The sequence below is a fragment of the Lissotriton helveticus genome, chromosome 2_1, assembly GCF_964261635.1.
Source record: "Lissotriton helveticus chromosome 2_1, aLisHel1.1, whole genome shotgun sequence".
In the NCBI taxonomy this organism is placed as follows: domain Eukaryota; kingdom Metazoa; phylum Chordata; class Amphibia; order Caudata; family Salamandridae; genus Lissotriton; species Lissotriton helveticus.
The window spans coordinates 1,287,285,480-1,287,305,904 of NC_136059.1; the positions used below are offsets into that span (position 1 = coordinate 1,287,285,480).

The 20,425-nt window shown below is 42.0% G+C and overlaps 1 protein-coding gene across 1 annotated transcript in view; it reads right to left on the reverse strand.

Annotated features, from left to right (window-relative positions):
- GRID2 (glutamate ionotropic receptor delta type subunit 2) overlaps nt 1-20,425 on the reverse strand; it is a 2,545,914-nt gene that overhangs the window by 1,021,576 nt on the left and 1,503,913 nt on the right. Inside the window, exon 7 of the mRNA XM_078676229.1 lies at nt 15,203-15,364. Coding sequence (XP_078532355.1) covers nt 15,203-15,364 — 162 coding nt within the window. The remainder of the gene's footprint in view (nt 1-15,202; nt 15,365-20,425) is intronic.

The window sequence follows — 20,425 nt, forward strand, 5'->3', positions numbered from 1 at the left end:
TCCAATTTATGTTGCTTTGTAAATCCTGAAAAGGATTTTGAGTCATGTCTGCATTATGAAAGTAACACAATTCAGATGCAAAACCTTTGTAAATGTGGCACCTCAGTTCGATATGAATGTGACTCAGAATAAATGTCATGTTGAAGAACACGTACAGGATCAGTAGGCACAAAGGGATATATTTACAAGAAAAGTGATAGAGTGCTACGTTAGCCTTCTTGGCTTTAAGCCACGTGCCCCACCACTTTTGAAATGCAGGGCTGCCCTGTATTTACAACAATAAGGTGTAGGCCTGCATTTCCCCCTGCGCTGGCTCTAATTACAGTTGCCTAGCACCAACGCAGGCACCCTTGCACCATAGTTCATGGGTGCCTGCGTTGTGGAAATGATTGTTTATGTGTATGAAGGTGTCCCTTCCTGAACATAAACAATATTAAATGGCGAATTGTAACTTCTATGTGTGCTTCTTTGTGCAGTACACATAGAAGTTGCAACTAATCATTTTAAAAATTATTGTTTATGTGCTGGAAGGGACACCTTCCTGCACATAAACAATCCTGCATGGTGGTTTGCTGTTTCTATGTGTGCTCCACAATGCAGCACACATAGAAACAGCAAAAATGAGGAGAAATAAAGCATTTCTCCTCATTGTGCCATGTTAAGACCAGGTTTTTTATTCTTAATTTTGGTGCTGACCCATATTTACGGCACCCTTGTAAATTTGGGGCAGCGTCAAAATCAATGGGTGTCGCAGCGGAATGCCAACCGCAACAACCATTTCCCTCCCCTTTCAAGCTAGTATAGTGTGAAAGGGTGCCTTATTTACAAGGCAGTGTTCAGCCACGTTAAGTGGCTTCATACTGCCTTGTAAATAAGGCGAAGCCAGTATCACCACAGGAACGTCGAAAAAAGTGACACTCTGTGGCGATAGAGGCTTGTAACTATGCCCCAATTATTGATCTTTGTAAACTTGATTTGAATATTTCTCAGTTATGCAGCATCTTTTTTGATACTCTTAAAAGTGGGGATTGCCACATATACCCAGTATTCCTATTTTTATTATAAAACTAGGATGGTGTCTTGAGTGTTCCTTTAAAATACTGCAATCATTATCTATACCTGACCTTGAGCAACTTATATTATAATTCCACCGAGCAAAAAGAAACGATTGTTAGGGAATAATCCCATTCATAAATAGTGGCACCTGATTTGCACTGGCTCCTTTGTATTAGGAGTCAGTCATCAAAGAACTTTAGGTGGCGATTTAAAATGGAAATGTGTCTGCATCTCTACCTTGCTTAATTGTCATGGTGTGGTGCGTCTAATATATTTTCAAGATATATTTAAGAATGCATTTTCAACACACAGTAGTTGTTATTGGCCTTCTAATACCTTATAATTTGTTATTCCAATAAAGGTGCATTGTTTGAGCTGTTTTCTTGAAGACACCATTCTGGCAGGAAGAAACTCCGTTATTGATTTTTATACTAATGATATTTAAAGCACGCTTTGTACTTAACCCACAAACTGTACAGGGAAACATGAAGCAAAGCAAATGTTCCTATTAGACTGAATGCCTTGCATAATATTAATCAATAGAGGTGAAAGAGAGTGCGTTTATTATGCCCACAGATTTAATAAATTAAATGAGTGGTGCAAATATAAAAACAGACAGTTTAAAACCTAGGAAAAACTAACACATCTTAACCAAATGTTGATATACTAAATATTAGGTGGCTTTTAGCTACAAAGAGCATTTAGCACGGCTAAGGCAGATAGGGTTCTAAGGAAATTCAACTGCTTCCAAATGATAACAAATCAAAGCATAGATGAAGAAAGGAAGATTACTTTCTTCAGAATGTCTTCGGACTAATATTCGCCTTTTAAGAGTCCTATTGCACCTGAATGAGAATTTTTCCAGCAGTCGCGTGGGTGCTAATTCAGGATGTCCGAGTTCACCAGCTCTCAAGTGTAATCACAGAGGGAGGGCGTGGTGTCAAAATATAAATGTATAGTAACAGGAAGATGCATTGGACATTCTCTGCTACCTAAAAATAATGTTGTCAGTATCTCGCCAATACCTATCCAAACATATAGAGAGATACCATTTAAAAAAATATATACATGTTTGCAATGATTTGACATTTAAAGAAACTCTACCGAACTACTTTAAGTCCTGGGTTATTTTTCTGTGCTTTCTCTATATCACTTTAACACATATAACATTCTTCTTCATCTTTAAGGATTTCCATATCAATTGATGTCAGTTTCCTCCCACATTCGAAAGGGGGGGTCACATGTCAGTATAACTGCACAGGGTTATTCCTGAACACTGTCCAATTATATTTCACCTTACAAAGAGGCCAAACTTTGCAGAGTGGCATTGTCAACCATTTGATCATATCTCAAAATGTGAATCGCCGAGTCGTTGTCTGACTATATTCACCATAAAAACACAATGTTAATCAGAAATCTGGGCATAATGGAGAGGCTGAGGGGGTGGTGATTACCATTATGAGCTTTTAAGAAGGACATGGTCAGAAAGTTAGTAGGGCTTGCAGAGGAAGGCATGCAGAAGAGCAATGGATGTTGTAAACTTCTGCCTGAGTGTTGCCCTAAAGTGGGAAAGGAAGATGGAGAAACGATAGAGAAAAGGAATAAGACAAAGACACGAAGAGCCTCAGGGTAGAAAAGGAGAAGAATGAAATGATTTGGGTTCTGGATTTCCCCAGAAATGCAAGCAAAATAAAAGTGATAGATGAAGAAATGTATGTATTTATTTAATTTTTAATAGCGAAAAACCACTCGAGTAGAAATGTTTTTTGTTAATGTAAAACTGTATACATTCCGGGGCAGATTTACAAGTCCCTTGCGCCTCATTTACGCCACCGTTGCGTCACGCGGTGGCGCAAATCCTGCGCCATGGTGCGGTGTACTTACAACGTGACGCATCTGGGAGATGCGTCACGTTGTAAAGCCCTGCGCCACATATAGGTGTTCCTGCGCAGGGGGGGGCGTTCCGGCGCAGGAACGCCTCCTAAAACTGGCTGAGTGAAACACTCAGTCACTTTTAGGCCAATGCTGCGTCAAAACCCTGCGCCTGCTTGAAGCAGGCGTAAGGATTGATGCAGCATTGGAAGAATAGGCCGCCCCAGAGCATTGCTGGAGCTGCGTCGCGCTTGCGATGCAACTTCAGCAATGCGCCGCCTTTACGGCACAGATGCGTCACGCATCTGTGCCTTTTTTGCCCCATGGTGCGCCGCATTGTAAATGCGGCGCATCATGGGTGGCGGAGGCATGGCGCACAAATACTGGCGCATCCCTGCTAATATGCAGGGATGCGCCAGTAATTGTAAATCTGCCCCTACACCTGAATAATATATCAACCTGGCGGATGCATTCGTTCTGCAAAAAAATACTGAAAAGGAGTTCATTAAAATTGGTCCCCCAGCAGGTTTCTGAAAGTACCTCTTTGTTTAAAGACACAATGAAACAAGGTTTGCACATAATGTTTTTCTTTTGCTGATCTAAACTTCTACATGCTTTCAGCAATTACCCTTTTCTCTGCCTCTGGCTGCATCAACCATTTATTTGCAATAGGTGTTTTCGTTGCAGAAGAAAGCGAGAACAATAGTTCAAAAGATAGCTGAGAAACATAACCCAAGTTATGTGTTAAATGTCATAGTAGAGCTCTCTTTATTAATCACTCTCTTTAAATGTCAAGTCAAAGAAAGATTTGAGAATATCAAGGCAGATTGCATGAAAATATAGCTCTGATATTCAAAGGTAAAGTTTATTCTTTTACTACCTGGGACACTGGAATAATTAGTGCACCAGATGCTGTGGCACCTGGGACCATGGACAATAGGAGTCCACTTCCCTCAAATTATGGAAGTATTGAACTATGTATTTGGGGGTCAAAAGGGATCTTTCTCTTTGTTTGTAACAGAAACCATGCTACCTGCTTAATAGTCTGGTCTTAGACCATACCCTTGTTAAGCTTTTTAGCAGAGAGGATGTTAATCGCAAAACACAAATTCTAACCTTTAAGGGAGCAGGGTCCAGCTCGATAATCGATTATATTTTTTATTGACCTGCTTATTCCCTTCCTTAGTAAGGTTTGTAGTGAGCTGACATATCCTGTGCATTCATAATCCCCTTCAGGCTATCTTCTGTTGGTCACAGAAGTCAATTAAGGAGGATAGCCTCTACCAAGAACCAGTCAAGAATAAAGATTCGGGACAAAGAGTTAACTGCGCCAAGGCTGTCCCGTCTGATTTGAACACTACTTTCTATCTTTCTGCCAATTTGATTTTAACACCTGCCTTGATTATAGAGCTTCTGATCTGAATATATTTGGTGCCTTTTTGGATATTACGGAGGATATCAAGGCTGCTCTTACCCATGGATGTCATTTGGAGGAAGTCAGGGGTTGCAGCTGTGACTTCTAACGTGCTCCCTGCTACTCCTGACATTTCCTTTGCATCCACTGGCCTTAGAGGGTACCCCTGACTACCAGGGCCCGCTCTAGGCTCATGGTGGCCCTGGGCAGGGAGCGTAGGTAGGGGGCCCGGAAGAGGGGGTCCGGGCGGGGCGGCGCGCAGGCCAGTAAAGAGGGGAGGGGGTCAGGGTGTTTAGAAGTGGAACAGAGCCGGAGGCCGCCAAATCCCTGCCAGGGGCTCCCACGCAAATATGTATCCATCCTCAGAGGATTAATATATTAAGAATATATATTGGCGTGGTGGCCCCTGGGGTTTGGTGGCCCTGTGCAGGCGCACAGCTTGCACATGCCTAAAGCCGGCCCTGTGACTACCTCCAAATGACGTCCATGCTCTTAACCTGTTCATTACCACCCAGCAGGCAGCCCTGCTAAACGGTTTAACCAAGCATGTTCACAGACCCCTAGGGTGCTTATGGTCTCACTGCAAAGGCAGCCTTGTATTTGTGAGTAGGTGAGGAGGGCATTTGGCATCTAATGCCAGAAAGAGGAATCTAAAATAGGAGCTCTGAGAAAGCTTACTGGAGGCCTGTGAGTTTCAGGACAGAGCAGCATTCTGGAAAGTTGTGAACCATCCCCTGTTCTGCCCTGAACAGGCATCACTGAAGGCCCTCACTATTACCTCTGAGGCCTGGCATGACCACTTTGAAATCATTTATGATTTTGAGAATTATGAGAATCTGCCAGATAGGGGCTATTTGGATCATGGATTGAGTTGTGACTGGGTGGAAGTTAAAAAAAACATCCTGTCCCTCTCAGACAGTAAGGTCCTGGATTTAAATGGGTACCGGGGGATGTGTGTAAATCAAAAGTGGACCCCATAGTGATCCAGCACCTTAACGCACCTACCTGTAGTTTCGCATCCTCTAGCTGGTTCCAATCTGTTATCATACTCATTTTTAAGAAGGGATTGAGAACAGATCACGCCTGCTATTGCCCTATCACTTTGGTGAATAGTGCGATAAAAATGATCATACAGGGTGTTCTGACTGCCTCAGCACATTGGCCAAAGACAATAATGTTCGTGCAGAGATCCAATATTGTTTTAGTGCAGGGCAAGGGTCTGTAGAGCAGAACTTGAACCTTTTCCTGTTGATCTTCAAAGACACTGGGGTCCGACCTTTATGGACCTCAGCTTGGCCTTTGATAGGGTCAAAAGAGCTAAGCTCTGGGCTGTGCAGGGGTTCATATGAGTTGCGCCTGCATTGATCACCTTCCTGTGCATTCTTCATGAGCGACTCACAGCATCCGTGAGACACGGAACAAATCGAGAATATACCCAGCCTTTTTTCTGAAGAGGGAGGTTCAGCGGGAGTGTATACTGGCCCCCTTTCTCTTAATAATTTCCGTCAATGTTTTGGAGACAGCCCTTCCCAATCTGGGGTTGGATGTACCAAGGGTGAGGGGTTGCCGACTTCCAGCTCTCCTATATGCGGATGATGCTGTCCTAATAGATCGTACAGCAATGGGATTGCAGCATCTTTTAGATTGAGTCGTCTCTTTCATGGATGACCTTGATTTGTCAACTAACTAAACCAAGGCCCATGTTATTGTGATTGGATGCCAAAAATCCAGCTCAAGGAAAGTGTCGTTAAAGGTAATGTTTTTAGAAAAGTTAAGCACTTTACTTTAATGGAGATTTTATTGGACTCAGATCTCACATGACGACCTTCATTGCAAAACAAAGTAAAGTTATTTAAAAGGGCAATTGACCGCATTAGTTCATTTTCCATATGTTTAGGCCAATCTCATGTAGAGAACTTATTAAAGTTTATGAGGCCAAATTCATCACAGTGGCTTGTCTTGGTTGTGACATATGGGGGTACGCACTTATAGCGCCACTACAGGTAGTCAAGAATACATTCTTAAGAGGTCTTTTAAAAGTTTCCCAGGGAATACCTAGTGAGAATGTCAATGGTGAATTGGACCTGAGGTATATTGATGACTCAATTGGTTGAGGTCCATTCCTTTTGTAGTTATCTATCTCGCTCAAGGAAGATTTTAATCCCAATAGAGCAGTGGTCCTTGATTGTTTAAAACTGGACAATTGGTTATTATTTATTCAAAGCACTTTGCAACTATGAGTCATCCTGAACTTCTTGTTGACCGGGAGCGGATCATATTAGGGGATATAGTATGGCTGAATCATACATTTCTCTCTAGGATGGCAGACGAGGGAGGGGCCTCTGCTTTGTGTGTAACGCACAATGTGACAATTTGTTATAGTCAAAACGGTTATGAGGATGGGACCATATTTGAACTGGGGAATGACCAGCTATCATCGTAAGTTGCTAACCAGTTTTTTATTACCCTGTCCCACCACTTGTTATTTCCTAAGAGTCAGAAGCCTGTACTTGTGATAATATTTTCATGTCAGATACCTTAAATATTGTCATGATTTGCCCTAGATACAATAGATTACAACATAGTTATATCTGCCCATTACTTCTTCCATTGAATTTTAGGCAGGTGAGACCACGTCTTCTGTATATACAATTGTTACAATCATCTAGAATATGATACATGATCTCCCTATTTTTTCTGGTATATTTCATGAGCATTGAAAATTCTTTTTATACCCTTACAGTATTTTCTGCTTGCATACATGCATTTGATCTTGTTTTTAGATAAATGCATTTAGGTTGTGAGTGCAGCTGCCTTTATTTTTATTTTTTACTTGCTTTTATTGTACTATTTTGTATGTACTTTTATGATTTTATGAGAAAATTGAATTGTTAATACTGATTGACTGACTGATCATGGTACCCTTTCTATGCCGCAGTGTAAAACTCGATTAAAACTCTGTGTTTGACTTGCTGTACTGACTCCTAGTATATTGTTAAGCTCCCTCTATCTTATGGTCTTGTCTTCTTTCCAATATTTGTTTTTAAAACATGCCTTATTCTGGTCATTTAACTGTCCTTAATGCAATGTCTTGGAGCTGATTTAATTAATGGTTGATGTAGTAATTAAAATTGCCATGGCTAAGTTCTTTTCGCCCTCCATGGGGAGAGTACTTCCCCTGCTGTATTTAGAGATGTCTGCTGCCCCCACACACATTTTTCCCTGAATTTGCCAGAATGTTTGCTAAACGGCATCCAGGATACTTCGGGGGATATGTGCAAGAATATGCCGGAGTGCAGTGTAACATCAAATTTGGCAACGTCGCACTTTGAAATTTTCAAAACGCTGGGATGCACCGTATTTACAAAAATACGGTGCATTCCTGTGTTTCCCCTTGCGCTGGAGCTGAAAATGCTGCCTAGCACCAGCGCAGGCACCCTTAAGGTCATGTTGCAAGGGTGCCTCTGCTGCAGGGGCAATTGTTTAAGTGCAGGAAGGGACACCATCCTGCATATAAACAATCTTTAAAGGAGATTTGCTGTTTCTCTGTGTACTGCAGAATGCAGCACACATAGTAGGAGCAAAATACGTGGAGAAATTAATAATTTCTCCTAGTATTGCCATCCTAAGACTAACTTTTATCTGGCCTTAGTTTTTGACGCTGTCCCATCCTTGTAAATATGGGCAGCGAAAAAACGCATTGGGTGTTGCAGTAGAATGCCCACTGCAACGCGCATTGCATGCCCCATTGTCACAGCGGACTGCTGCAGAAAGACAGAACTGGTTCTTTTCGGCAAAAGTAAGCTTTTTTCGGGACCACATTATTGGCCTTGCAAACTTGGCTCCCCTCCTACTCCCTCCAAATTTCTGAAAAGCTTGGGGGTATTGATTGATGATGAGCTCTCACTGAGACCTCAAGTTAATGCTGTGGTGTCTTCATGCTTTTTCCAGCTTCGGAAAATAAAGAAGATCAGTCGACTGCTCACCCAATCCGCCCTGACCGAGGTTGTAATGGCCCTGGTGCTGTCGCACTTGGATTATTCCAATGCTATTTACCTCGGCCTCCCGGACTCCCTTAGCAAACGTCTGCAGCTGGCTCAGAACCATGCCGCCAGACTTATCTATCGTCTCCCTCGCTGGCAATCTGCTAGACCGTTGCTTAAGCAACTTCACTGGCTTCCTGTTGTACAACGCATTCTTTTTAAAGCTGCCTGCATGACGTTTAAAGCCCTTAATGTTCGCAGCCCCAGGTTCATTCAGGATCTTTTGCCTAAATACATCCCCTCGCGCAATCTTCGGTCTGCCTCTCAAACCCTTCTGATTGTCCCCCGCTTCAAATTCCAATGTAAGGGAGGACGTAGGTTTGCCACGCTTGCTGCCAAGCTGTGGAACACTCTCACCCTGGAGATCCGTTCTTCTACTACCCTTCTCCAGTTTAGGCAGCAACTCAAGACGTGGCTTTTTGTGCAGAAGCTGGCGTAATTCCTTGTTTCTTTCTTCCTTGGATTTAGTTGCCAGCATTGTTGGTTAGCGCCATGAAACCGTCGGGTGTACGAATTCTGGATAAGATAAGAGAGGGGCATATTTACAAGGTGGCATTATGCCACTTTAAGTGGCTTAATGCCACCTTGCAAATATGGGTATGAAGCAACGCCACCGAAGCATCTGAAAAAGTGACGCTCCGGTGGCATTAGGGGCTTGTAAATATGCCCCTTAGTGGCTTGTGATCCCATTACTAGCTTCACAACATTCCCAGTACAAGAACTATATGCTCACTCTGAAAACTTTAACTTGCAGAAGTCAATGAGATCACAGAGGTTGATTGTTAAATTTTCACATTTCCTATAAAATGTAAAGGAAGACACTGTTTAAGCTTCAGTAGGCTAAAAGTTAGTTAATCACAGCTAAATTACAGAGAGGAGTGTGTATTGTGATTTTTTGCCCCTTTATGATACATATTCTATTAAAATACAATAGATCTTTGGTGAAAAATAAATTCATCATCTCTATTTTACTTCATCAATAAAAAATATTATGAGAATGTTTCATTAAAGCCAATATATAGCTACAAACAAAGCATGCAAGGTTGGGGATGTACATCACCTTTTTCAGGTAGTCCCACCTTCATACACATTAAAACCATGCCTGCAAGGAAATCTGCATATATGTACAATTATATCATGCTGGTGTAATTGTGTGCCAGAATAAATTCAATCAGAAGTGCAAATTTAACTTTTGTGAATCCCAAGCTTGAATTATTGTTTGCATCTAAAGTAATGTATTGGGCTAGACGTTCAAAGATTTTATGTTTAAGAATATCTCTTTATAGGATGGGAAATGAACAATTCTTGGTAGGGATGCTTTTAAATGTAGGTGAACACCCATGTACCTGCTTTTTGGAGGGAATTTTCCAAGATTGGCTGAGGTTGAGATTTACTTCAGACAAGAGATTTATCCCAGACAAGGAGCGAGGTAATTCCTATTTAATGTAGGAATGGGAAAAATACTTAACCATATTTGGAGGGGTGAAGGGATGAGATCTTACCAATGGAAAATCTTTCTTCTATATAGAAATAAATTGTTTACCTCTTCTTGACCATTTGCATATGTGTAAATGTGCATTTACTATATTATGCATGCTTAAACAATGCATGTGAGTATTCCTGAAAAGTTGCAACTGTTACAGCTCTATATAATATTTGTTGTGAATTGCAACTATTTGTAAATTTACAATGATGTAATTGACCATGTCATCAGTGATGTAATATGTGAGATCAGAAGCAGTGGCATAAGTTATGTTTAGCTCAGGCAACTATAACTGCTGAATTTGACTGGTTTTGTACAAGTGAAATCTGAGCCTAACAATAATGCCCTGTAATATTTGGTTTTATTCAGTGAATTGCTAAGATTTTTTTAATGTTGTTTCCTAACTGTAACCTGTAACCTTTGAGAATGAGTGTGATAGGGAGTGCATTAGTGTCTGAATCAATGTGTGAATGAGAGTGTGAGTGTCTCAATGGATCTGTGAGTAGATGCATGAAAGTCTGAGTGAGTCTTTGAGTGGGTGCATGAGTGTCTGAGTGGGTCTGTGAGTGGGTACGTCAGTGGGTGTGTGAGAGTATGCATGAAAATCTGTGAGGGTCTGTGTCTGAACATGAGTCTCTGACTTGGTGTGTGAGTGGGTACTTGAATCTCTCATTGGGTGTGTGAGTGGGTGCATAACCGTCTGAGTGGGTCTGAAAGTTGATACATGAGTCTTTGTTTGGGTCTGTGAATGGGTGCATGAGTGCCTGAGTAGGTGTCTCAGTGGGAGTGAGAGTCTCTCAGTGGGTTTGTGAGTAGGTGCATGAGTCTTTGAGGGAGACTAGGAATGGGTCTGTGAGTGTCTGATCAGGTATGTGACTATAGTCTCTGCTTGGGTCTATAAGTGGGTGCATGAGAGTCTGAGTGGGTGTGTTACTGGGGGCATATCTCTCTGAGTGGGTGTGTGAAAGGGTGCATGAGTGTCCGAGTAGGGGTTTGAGAGTGTGCATGAGTCTCTGAGTGGGTCTGTAAGTATGTGCACAAGCGTCTGAGTGGGTGTGTCAGTGGGTGAATGAGTCTTTGAGAGGGTCTGTGACTGGGTGTGCCAGTGTCTGAGTGGGTCTGGAGTTGGTACATGAGTCTCTGAGTGGGTCTGTGACTGGGTCCATGAGCACCTGAGTGGTTGACTCAGTGCATGCATGTGTCTCTGAGTAGGTCTGTGAGTGGGTGCATGAGTCTCTAAGTGGGTTCTGAATGGGTACATGCGTCTCTGAATACTTTTTAAGTGGGCGCATGAGTCTCTGAGTGGCTCTGTGAGTGGGTGCATGACTGTCTAAGTGGGTCTGTGAGTGAAAGCATGAGTATCTGAGTGGGTCTGTCAGTGGGTGCATGAATGTCTGAGTGGATCTGCAAGTGGGTGCATGACTCTCTCAGTGGGTCTGTGAGTGAAAGCGTGAGTGTCTGAATGGGTCTGTGAGTGGCTGCATGCATCTCTGAATGGGTCTATGAGTGGGCCTGTGAGTCTCTGCCTAGGTCTGTGAGTGGGTGCTTGAGAGTCTGAGTGTGTGTGGGGGCATATCTCTCTGAGTAGGTGTGTGAAAGGGTGCATGAGTGTCTGCGTATGTGTTTGAGAGTCTGCATGAGTGTCTGAGTGGGTCTGTAAGTGTGTGCACAGTTATCTGAGTTGGTGTGTCAGTGGGTTCACAAGTCTCTAAGAGATTATGTGACTGGGTGTGTGAGTGTCTGAGTGGGTCTGGAGTTGGTACATGAGTCTCTGAGTGGGTCTGTGACTGGGACCATGAGAGTCTGACTGGGAGTCTCAGTGCATGCACGTGTATCTGAGGGGGTATGTGAGTGGATGCATGAGTCTCTAAGTGGGTTCTGAATGGGTACATGCATCTCTGAATACTTTTTAACTGGGCGCATGAGTCTCTGAGTGGCTCTGTGAGTGGGTGCATGGCTGTCTAAGTGGGTCTGTGAGTGAAAGCATGAGTGTCTGAGTGGGTCTGTCAGTGGGTGCATGTCTGAGTGGATCTGCAAGTGGGTGCATGACTCTCTCAGTGGGTCTGTGAGTGAAAGCGTGAGTGTCTGAGTGGGCCTGTCAGTAAGTGCATGAGTGTCTGAATGGGTGTATGAATGGCTGTGTGAGTGGCTATATGAGTCTGTGAGTGGCTGCATGATTGTCTGAGTGGGACTGTGAGTGAGTGTATGTCTGAGTGGGTCTGTGAGTGGGCAAATGAGTCTATGAGTGGGTGTGTAAGTGTGTGCATGAGTGTCTAAATGGTTTTTTGAGTGGGTTCATGAGTCTCTGAGTATCTGTGTAAATGGGTGCCGGAGTCTCTCAGTTAGTGCAACAGTGGGTGCGCGAGTGTCTGAGTGGCTCTATGAGTGGGCACACAAGAGTGTGAGTGGGTGTCTCAGTGGGTGCATGAGTCTCTGAGTGGGTGTGTGCGTGGGTGCATGAGTGTCTTAGTGAGTCTGGGAGTAGATGTGTGAGAGTCTGAGTGGGTGTGTGAGTTTCACAGTGGATATGACAGTGGGTGCGTTAGAGTCTGAGTGGGTTTGTGAGTGTGTACATTAGTGTGTGAGTGGTTTTCTTAGTAGGTGCATGAGTTTCTGAGTGGGTGTGCGAGTGGGTACATAACTGTCTGAGTGAGTCTGTGAATGTATTTTTTTTTCAAATGTTCAAAGATTTTCAATATTTTATCACGACATTACAGAGGGGTGCAGCGCTGAGTGTCACTATAAATTCCCGAATATCGGGCATAGAAAAAACCCTCTTTCTCACCATATTATACACATCAGGGGTCCCTTAATGACCCCTATATTGCAGCCATGGGATCAGGTCACATCCTACCTGACCGGTCATTCCACTTTCTCCTATTTCATTTGAGCCCAGGGACTGTTCGAATGAAGAAAAATGGTGGTTGAAACTCACAGATATCCATATTTAGAGTTCCTTTAATTCTTCAACAATTGCTTAATGGATTTACACCAAATAACAAAAAGCACAATCTGCGTACCAAAAGTTAGCTGTATGCCGAATTTGGTGTAATTCAGTTCAGCAGTTCTGGCTGAAGACGTGTCTTAAGAGTCGATGGAAATTAACATGTAAAACATACTTTTTTTACCCCCTTTTTTCTCGGCCCCCACTTGATGGATCATCCAAAATCCTTTCATGTACAACAACATTCCCGGGACACTTTTTTTGAGAAATCTCATGAAGATTTGTCAAACGGCGCCAAGATACAGGCAAGTCAAAATACACTTTTCCTTCAGAAACATGGTCCTGACCATACCAATCTACTGGCTACCGCCTGTCTGAGTATAACAAAGAGTAATACAACAATATTTAAGTTGTGATTGTTTATCTACTCGCATCTTATATTTGTCACATCAAGAGATCTTCCCAGCAAGACAATTCATAATATAATAGAATACTTTTCATAGGCTTTGTTTGTGGCTTTACATTAGAGAAGTAATTATAATTCAGAAAGAGAATGATCAGGTTTTGCAATAATATGTAGTATTAATTTTCACTATGTAAAATCAATTTTTAACGTGTTTCACTACTCTTGCAAGCGGCTTGTAAGCCGAATGCAGGACACTTGTGATATTGTAGAGTTATACATTTCATTTAAAGAATTGTATAAAGTTCTTTTTCATGTATTCAGTTACTTTTAATGATAATCTATAATAAGGGAGTCATTTTGATATGTTTGTTATATTTACTTTATTTTTTGCAAACTGATAAATTTTGCAAGACGTGAATCGAAATCACAGTCCCCTGCATGGACTACAAGGGAGATGTTCTTTTGTTGCGGCTCTCGCGAACCACTTGTGAGATCGCATATTTAGAATTAAGTTAATAACAAAGTAAGACATTAATGTAGAAAAAAATATTATTGATCTATACAATACATAAGGCAAGAATCTTTTGGATGGCAGGAGTGTGCAGTAGGGTCTGGAGGCACTGGTCTCTCCGCTGAGACCACTCTCTTGCCTGATGGATGTGCATAGTAGGGTATGGGAAACGCCTTAACTCTTCTCACAACTCTTCCCAAGCTGATGGGTGTAAATAGTAGACTTTGATAAACACCTACTACATCCTATTCTTCACGATCCTGCAAGAGTCTAGTCAGAACATAACAGTATTTTAAAAATAATAATTAACCTTCCACTTATTCCAGTACCTATGTCTAGCACATTCCCTCTCAATAACAAAGGCCACAATATGCATTTCTACTATTAAAGTGTATTCAGAACTCACCAACTCTTTTTAACCATTCATAAAACTGGGAGAATCCCACTAGATTGTAAAAATGTGTTTAGAACAACATACATTGATTTTAATCACAGAAGTTATGTCTTAGAGCCCTCCTCTCCAAATCTAGGGGGACAGTGTGCCTTTCTCCTGCTCTTTTGTTTAGTTTTTTTTACTTCATTTCCTCAACACCAACAATGTTTCTCAGTACACAGTAATGGCTGCCACTCAATGTCCAATCCAGCCAGCAAATCAGAACACTTGCTCTCATGGGACTCGTGAAAGGTTCTTGCTCCCAGGAGAACCTGTAGGCTTAAGAAAAAGTGGCCTCTAAACCAATCACAGAGCTCGATTTTTTAATTTGCGCTCTTGCTGGACACTCATGAGACTCTGGACCTAAATGCCAAAATATTAAAATATTTTTTACCCTAAATTTCTCAAAAACTGGTGAACTGATTTACATCAAATCACAGAAAGCACAATCTGTGGAAGATCTAGCATACTGCCAAATTTGGTCTATTTCAGTACAGCAGTTTTTGCTAAAACCTGTTTCACAGTAGTCTATGGAAAATGCATGGAGATTTTACGTTTTGAGGCCCCACTTTTTTCTTGACCCCTACTTGACAGATCACCCTGAATATGATATCATCAACAATGTCATTTGAGATGTCATCAGTGATGTCATAAATGACATCATACCACATGTCATGAGTGAAGTAATAAGTGAGGTCATTACACAGTGCTTGGCGGGGTGCAAGTTATATAGTTTGTCCTGCTAACTATAAATGGTGAATTTCTGTTGTTTTCTTTGTTCAAAATGTTAATTCTCACACTGACAAATTCCCTTAACTATAATGTTACTTTAACCTTTCATTTTTGAGAGAATATATGTACGTACATGATCAACACAGATATGAAGAGACCTTAGACATCATTGAAACAATAATTAGATAATATAAGAGAATATAAGAGAATGCTAAAAAAAATAGGCTGTGCACTCCTGTGGACTAATGTGCTGAACAATCATATATTAAAAGTAATGAAAATGAAAGAAAGGCAACCAAATACAGCACCTTCTTCACAGTATCCAACATGGATCGGCCTCCTTGCCAAGGCTTAGAGTTCTTCCTTATGCAGGTCAAGCTGGCCATACTATGCCATTTCCGATCTTCAAGTTTCTTGTGGAAAGCATTTGCCAGGAGAAGCACAGTGTCGTAAATGTAGAGATTTGTGATCTGCAAAACATTTGAAACAGTGTTTTATTAAATGAGAGAAATAAAAAAATGAAAAAATATATTTTTTGCTTTCACTACATCTGGAATGTATTAGCTGTTGGATGACTAGATAGGTGCTTAAAAATTCTAGGCACTTGGTTCGTGGGCAGAGCAGGACTAGTTGTAATGGACCTCAAGCTTTTTCCCGGGAGGCTGGAAGGGTGTGGCCCGATTTTGTAGAGGTGGGGGCTGGTTTTGCAGCAGTGCTGCAATATTGGCCCCCAGTAACAAAAGCAGTAAGCAAGCATTTCCAACCTCCGAGGGCCTGGCAGTGCTTCCCCAGGGGCTGGTCCAGAAAATTGCCAGGGCTGCTTTGGTTTCCCAGTCTGCCCCTGCCCGCGGGTTTACCTTGCAATGAAGGCCTTCCTTCAAAAATCCCTCAATAAACTCTCATCTTGTCTTACAAATTCTTCTCTAAATTTACTTGCAATTTAATCAACTGGGACTAGGATGTTTGAAAGGATCCAAAGTTTAACCAAAACTCCACGTTTATGTGAAAATATAGTTTATATTTGACTTTAGTATATGCTACATTTGGTGTCTGAAATGTAGGGATTTACGTAAGGTATGGCAGAGTGGAAACCGGTGCACATGAACGAAGATCCAACCGTGTCAGAATTATGGCTCCCCCACCTCATTTAAGAAGTGGCAGAACCTTTAACTCCGCTATGCACCCATCGCACGTTCGCTGGGTGAAAGTGTGGGAAGACCCTCCCTGTTTAGCTCAGGCGTTCTGACACATTTCTCCTGCCTGAGTTCAGAATTAAAGCAAAGGAAGTCCTAGGCAGAAAATGTAATCAAAGACAGACATGAAAATGGAGAAAACTTCCTATATGCTAGTGCAAATGATCTTCTGTTTTGTAGAAATAGCACCCAACTTTAGGTTTTTCTTTCTTCCTAACCAAACATATGGCAATCAGCCTCAATGAATTGCCTTGAATAATAGCCTGTCATGTCAGCAGACGCATTTTTAGAGAAATAATCCCTGCCACCACAGCAGGAATCTTTCATTATGGTGAGTGGACCTTTTGTGGGAGGATGGAGGTGCACCACAATGAAAGTATATCTGCAGCCTCCTATACATTAATTGAGCCCTTGACATCTAGAAATCATATTTATCATTTTATGGAACATCATTGTCTCCCTGTCACACACCACAGTTTGGGATAATACAATCACTGCAAAGTGAGTATGGTCTGCCACCAACCCGACATAACTGTTTTAGAACTTTTGAGAAATTACTTCAGTTACAAAACAATGATACCTAAACGTACAAAACAAAAATAACAAAACATAAATATCAAAATTAATTAAAGAAGACGCGCTAACATTTTTGTTAATAACTCATTATAAATGTTGTTAAGTAAATCCAGTAAACATACTGTGCTGTGGTTTGAAGAAAGAAACCCAAATATAAGAGCCCATTTCACCACTGCTCCTACCTTTATCACCCCCTGTCCAGCAGATGTTCTGTATAGTCGTTAGTGCCTGCCAGCTGTCCAGCACCTCTGTTGTTAAACCATAGTCTCTGCATGCTGTCTTTCTCCCCTGTATCCTGTCCCTACTGTATGCTCTGATAATGCCTTGAAAACAGTTTCACACTTCACTTGATTGCTGGTCTGCCCAATTAAGCATGTGTAGCGCAGAAGGTGTGGTTGAAGCGTTAGATTCAAGGGCATTACCACTCGGATATTATTTTTTCTGAACAGGAATGGCTGGGTTGTTAGACTCCAAAAATAAACATAACGTCAAAGGACAAAGAAAGAGATGGATAGGGTGCAGGCTCTTGCACCCAAAAAATGTATGTGATCATATTTCAATCAATTGTTTGTTATCTCTATAAGCATGTTTATGAAAGAATGTCATTTTATCACATCATTTTAGTAACATGGTTTTATTTGTAGATATTTTGACCCCATACCAAGGGTTTCATTAACATTCTAACATCCCATTTAATGATGAGGCCCAGTATCCCTGATGCTTTTGGCACAAGTTCTGTCAACTGGTAATGTTGCGACAGATATTCCCATTTCTAGAACCCCCATTTTAAGAGTCCATTGGTTAATTCTACTATTCAGACGAGTACAGATAATGGTAATCCCCCTCATGACAGCTCCTAAGGAAGTTCAAGTTGGGTACCATACTCAAGTGTGAATCTTATCTTTGGTCTGAATAATCCAACACAGCCTGACACTAGCTTCAAGTTTTTGCCACTGTGATTTAGGGCTAAGGCATAGTGTGCAAATCACCTCTTTTCAATCAACTGATTTTACGTCTAATTGATTTTGCTGGCATACGTATTTTAGTAGTCTGAGGTTCAATGAGAAATGTCATTATATGTCCCCTAATTGCACAAAGCCTGATAGAGTAATGCTGCCTATAGATTTTTATAGGCAACCTTCCATTACTCATTTTAGAAAATACTTCAAACTTTCTTGTTCAATCAATAGTTCATCTGCTCAATAAGCCTCAAATTTAGACGTTTAGGTGAACATTGCATGTTACAAAGATACTTGATTGATTGATTGATTTGGAGAAACCAAAATGTAGGAAGTTAGGTATATTGTAAATGACAATAGTGAGTGTTTATTTTACATTTACCACTGTTTCTGTATCTTTAGTTGAAGGGGTGTCCATAGGAATCACTCATAAAAGGTATGTTTTGTTTGATTTGCAATTAATTTATTATGCAAAATTTCTGAACATATAACACAAGTAAGTTGGTATAGTTATGTATAGTTGTCAGGGGGTGGATGCAGATGTTGGTTCCAATTCCTTGTTTTGGTCTGTCTAAAGTACGGACAATTCCTTCTAAAAGCTACTGTTTCCTGGCCAAAATGTGAATCCACGTGGACAATAGGCTTCCAGAGGAAATGTCGCAAACTCAAGAAAAAGGCAGCAACATAAAAATCTCCAGAATGTTGTACCCTGGAGATCGATGATCATTAAAGCCAATGAGGATGAAAGTCGCAGGTGGATCTGCAAGAGAGAGTGGTATGTTTTTCCAAAGGAAATTATTCAGAACTAGAAATACAAGATTGAAGGAGTGTAGAACCAATGGAAAATACTGAAAATGTGCTGGGGTATAGTGAAAGAAAAGGAATGCCATTCTTTTTTTAATTTCTTTATTCACATCTTGCAAATAATACGGTCAATAGAAAAGTGTAGGATAGAACCATCGGGGTAACGTCCTGAGTCAACACGAAGAAACAATCAAACAGATCGTCAGCAGAGTAGTATCTTGTTTCACAGGTTATCCAATATGGGTACTCCACCTACACTGAAGCTGTGTCAGACCGTCTGTTGGAGCACAGCACAAAGAGGAGGCAGGTGCTCAGCAGTGCTGTATCAGCCAACCATCACAAGTCTCAAGCACATCACTCCCCAATCCAGCCACTAGAGTCATCTGTCCTTCACAAAGGAGGCGGTGTGGGGGCTCATTGGGGTCTAAGATTCAACTCAGTATTCAACCTCTGTGTGGGGGGCTGCAGCTGAAGCCCCAGTGAGCTTGGGGCAGAGCCACCATCCACCACCTCACTGCCCTCTCCCAGAACATCTTCCATTGTGCCCCAGATCTCTAGGTCTCTTTCCACATTATCATCTAAGTGGACCTTCTGGAACTGACACTCCAGCTACTGCCCACTCCAGTAGATCAGCCCTCAATTATCCTCTTGTTGGTGGTACTAGGCTTACCCAGTAAATTACAATACCTCATCTGGCAAGTACCAATCCAAGCTGAGCAAATCTGTATCTCATCTTGCTACCTTGTGTAGGGAATGACAACAGTCCCAGTAGGCAATGCTGTGTTGTTAGTTCAGCTTTTGCTCCTGCCCCTCTCTGCTCCTCCCGCAATATCTCCCCCCAAAAAGGTCTCACTATATTGCATGTCCATGTGACATGTCCGAAGTCAACCGGGGACACCCCGTACCTCATACACCCAGCAGAGTGTGTTGGATAAACTTATGCAGACTCTGCGGTGTCACTTATGCTCTATGTAAGTAGTAAAATTGTGTCAACTTAAATCTGCCATTGCTGGCCATTCCCTGCCCTTTCACCCAGGCATGTCTCCACTATCCCTCTGAAAGGGGGGACTTCAGGTCCCTGTTCCATCCATCTGCCTATTGTTGTTTAGGGTACTAATGAACCGGGAGATGATATCCCTGGTGGACCCGTGGTTTAACATCACTCTCAGAATGTGTGATTCACTAGATTCATCTGGGAAGGTCATCCACTGCTCCCGGACCGTGCAGGAACACATTTGCATATTACAGGAATTGCCCAGATGAATGCCAAAGTGTAACCCTGCCTCCTCCAACATCCTGAAGGTATTGTTCAGAAAAAGATGTCCTGCTCTATGACACCCACCCTTTACTCAACGTAAAACATCCATGAAGTTTCATTTGTGCTTGAACGAACACAACGACCAGATGGGAAGATCTTAGCAAAGGGCGTTTTCCTCAGAACTTGAGTGACCCCCTTCTCCCATGCTTGTGCAACCTGCGTAACTATAAAGGGGGTACCCACTGGCAGTCTGCAGCCTCACATAAGTAACTTGAGGTTGTCATCCACAGCAGCCGATCCCTCCAGTAACAAAAGAAAGCCATCCTTACATAAGGAGCCAACAGGAACAAGAAATTATCTGAGCTCTGCAGTAGCAGGAATGCATTAAACTGTGTTCCTCCATCCTGGAATTACAAGGTGGAACAGGGAAGACCTTCAGTGTATTCTAAATCTTTAAAATGCTTCTACAGCACTTTAGGCAAGTGATAGTCCTCCCTGCCCATGAAGCTCATCTGACTGCTCCTCCCCTCTCTGCCATTCTCATATCTTGATCATTTGATCAGCTAAGAGCACCGCCTCATGGCAGTGCCTGCTAGGCAGCAGCTTGCCAGCAAGATGAAAGGCGGGCTAATTAAGGATGGGCATCCTTAAGGCTGAAAATGTCTGGGAGGCTGACAGGTTAGTATAAATGCACTGTAAGGGAACATATCTTCATTGTAAGAAATTAGGTTACTGGTTGAG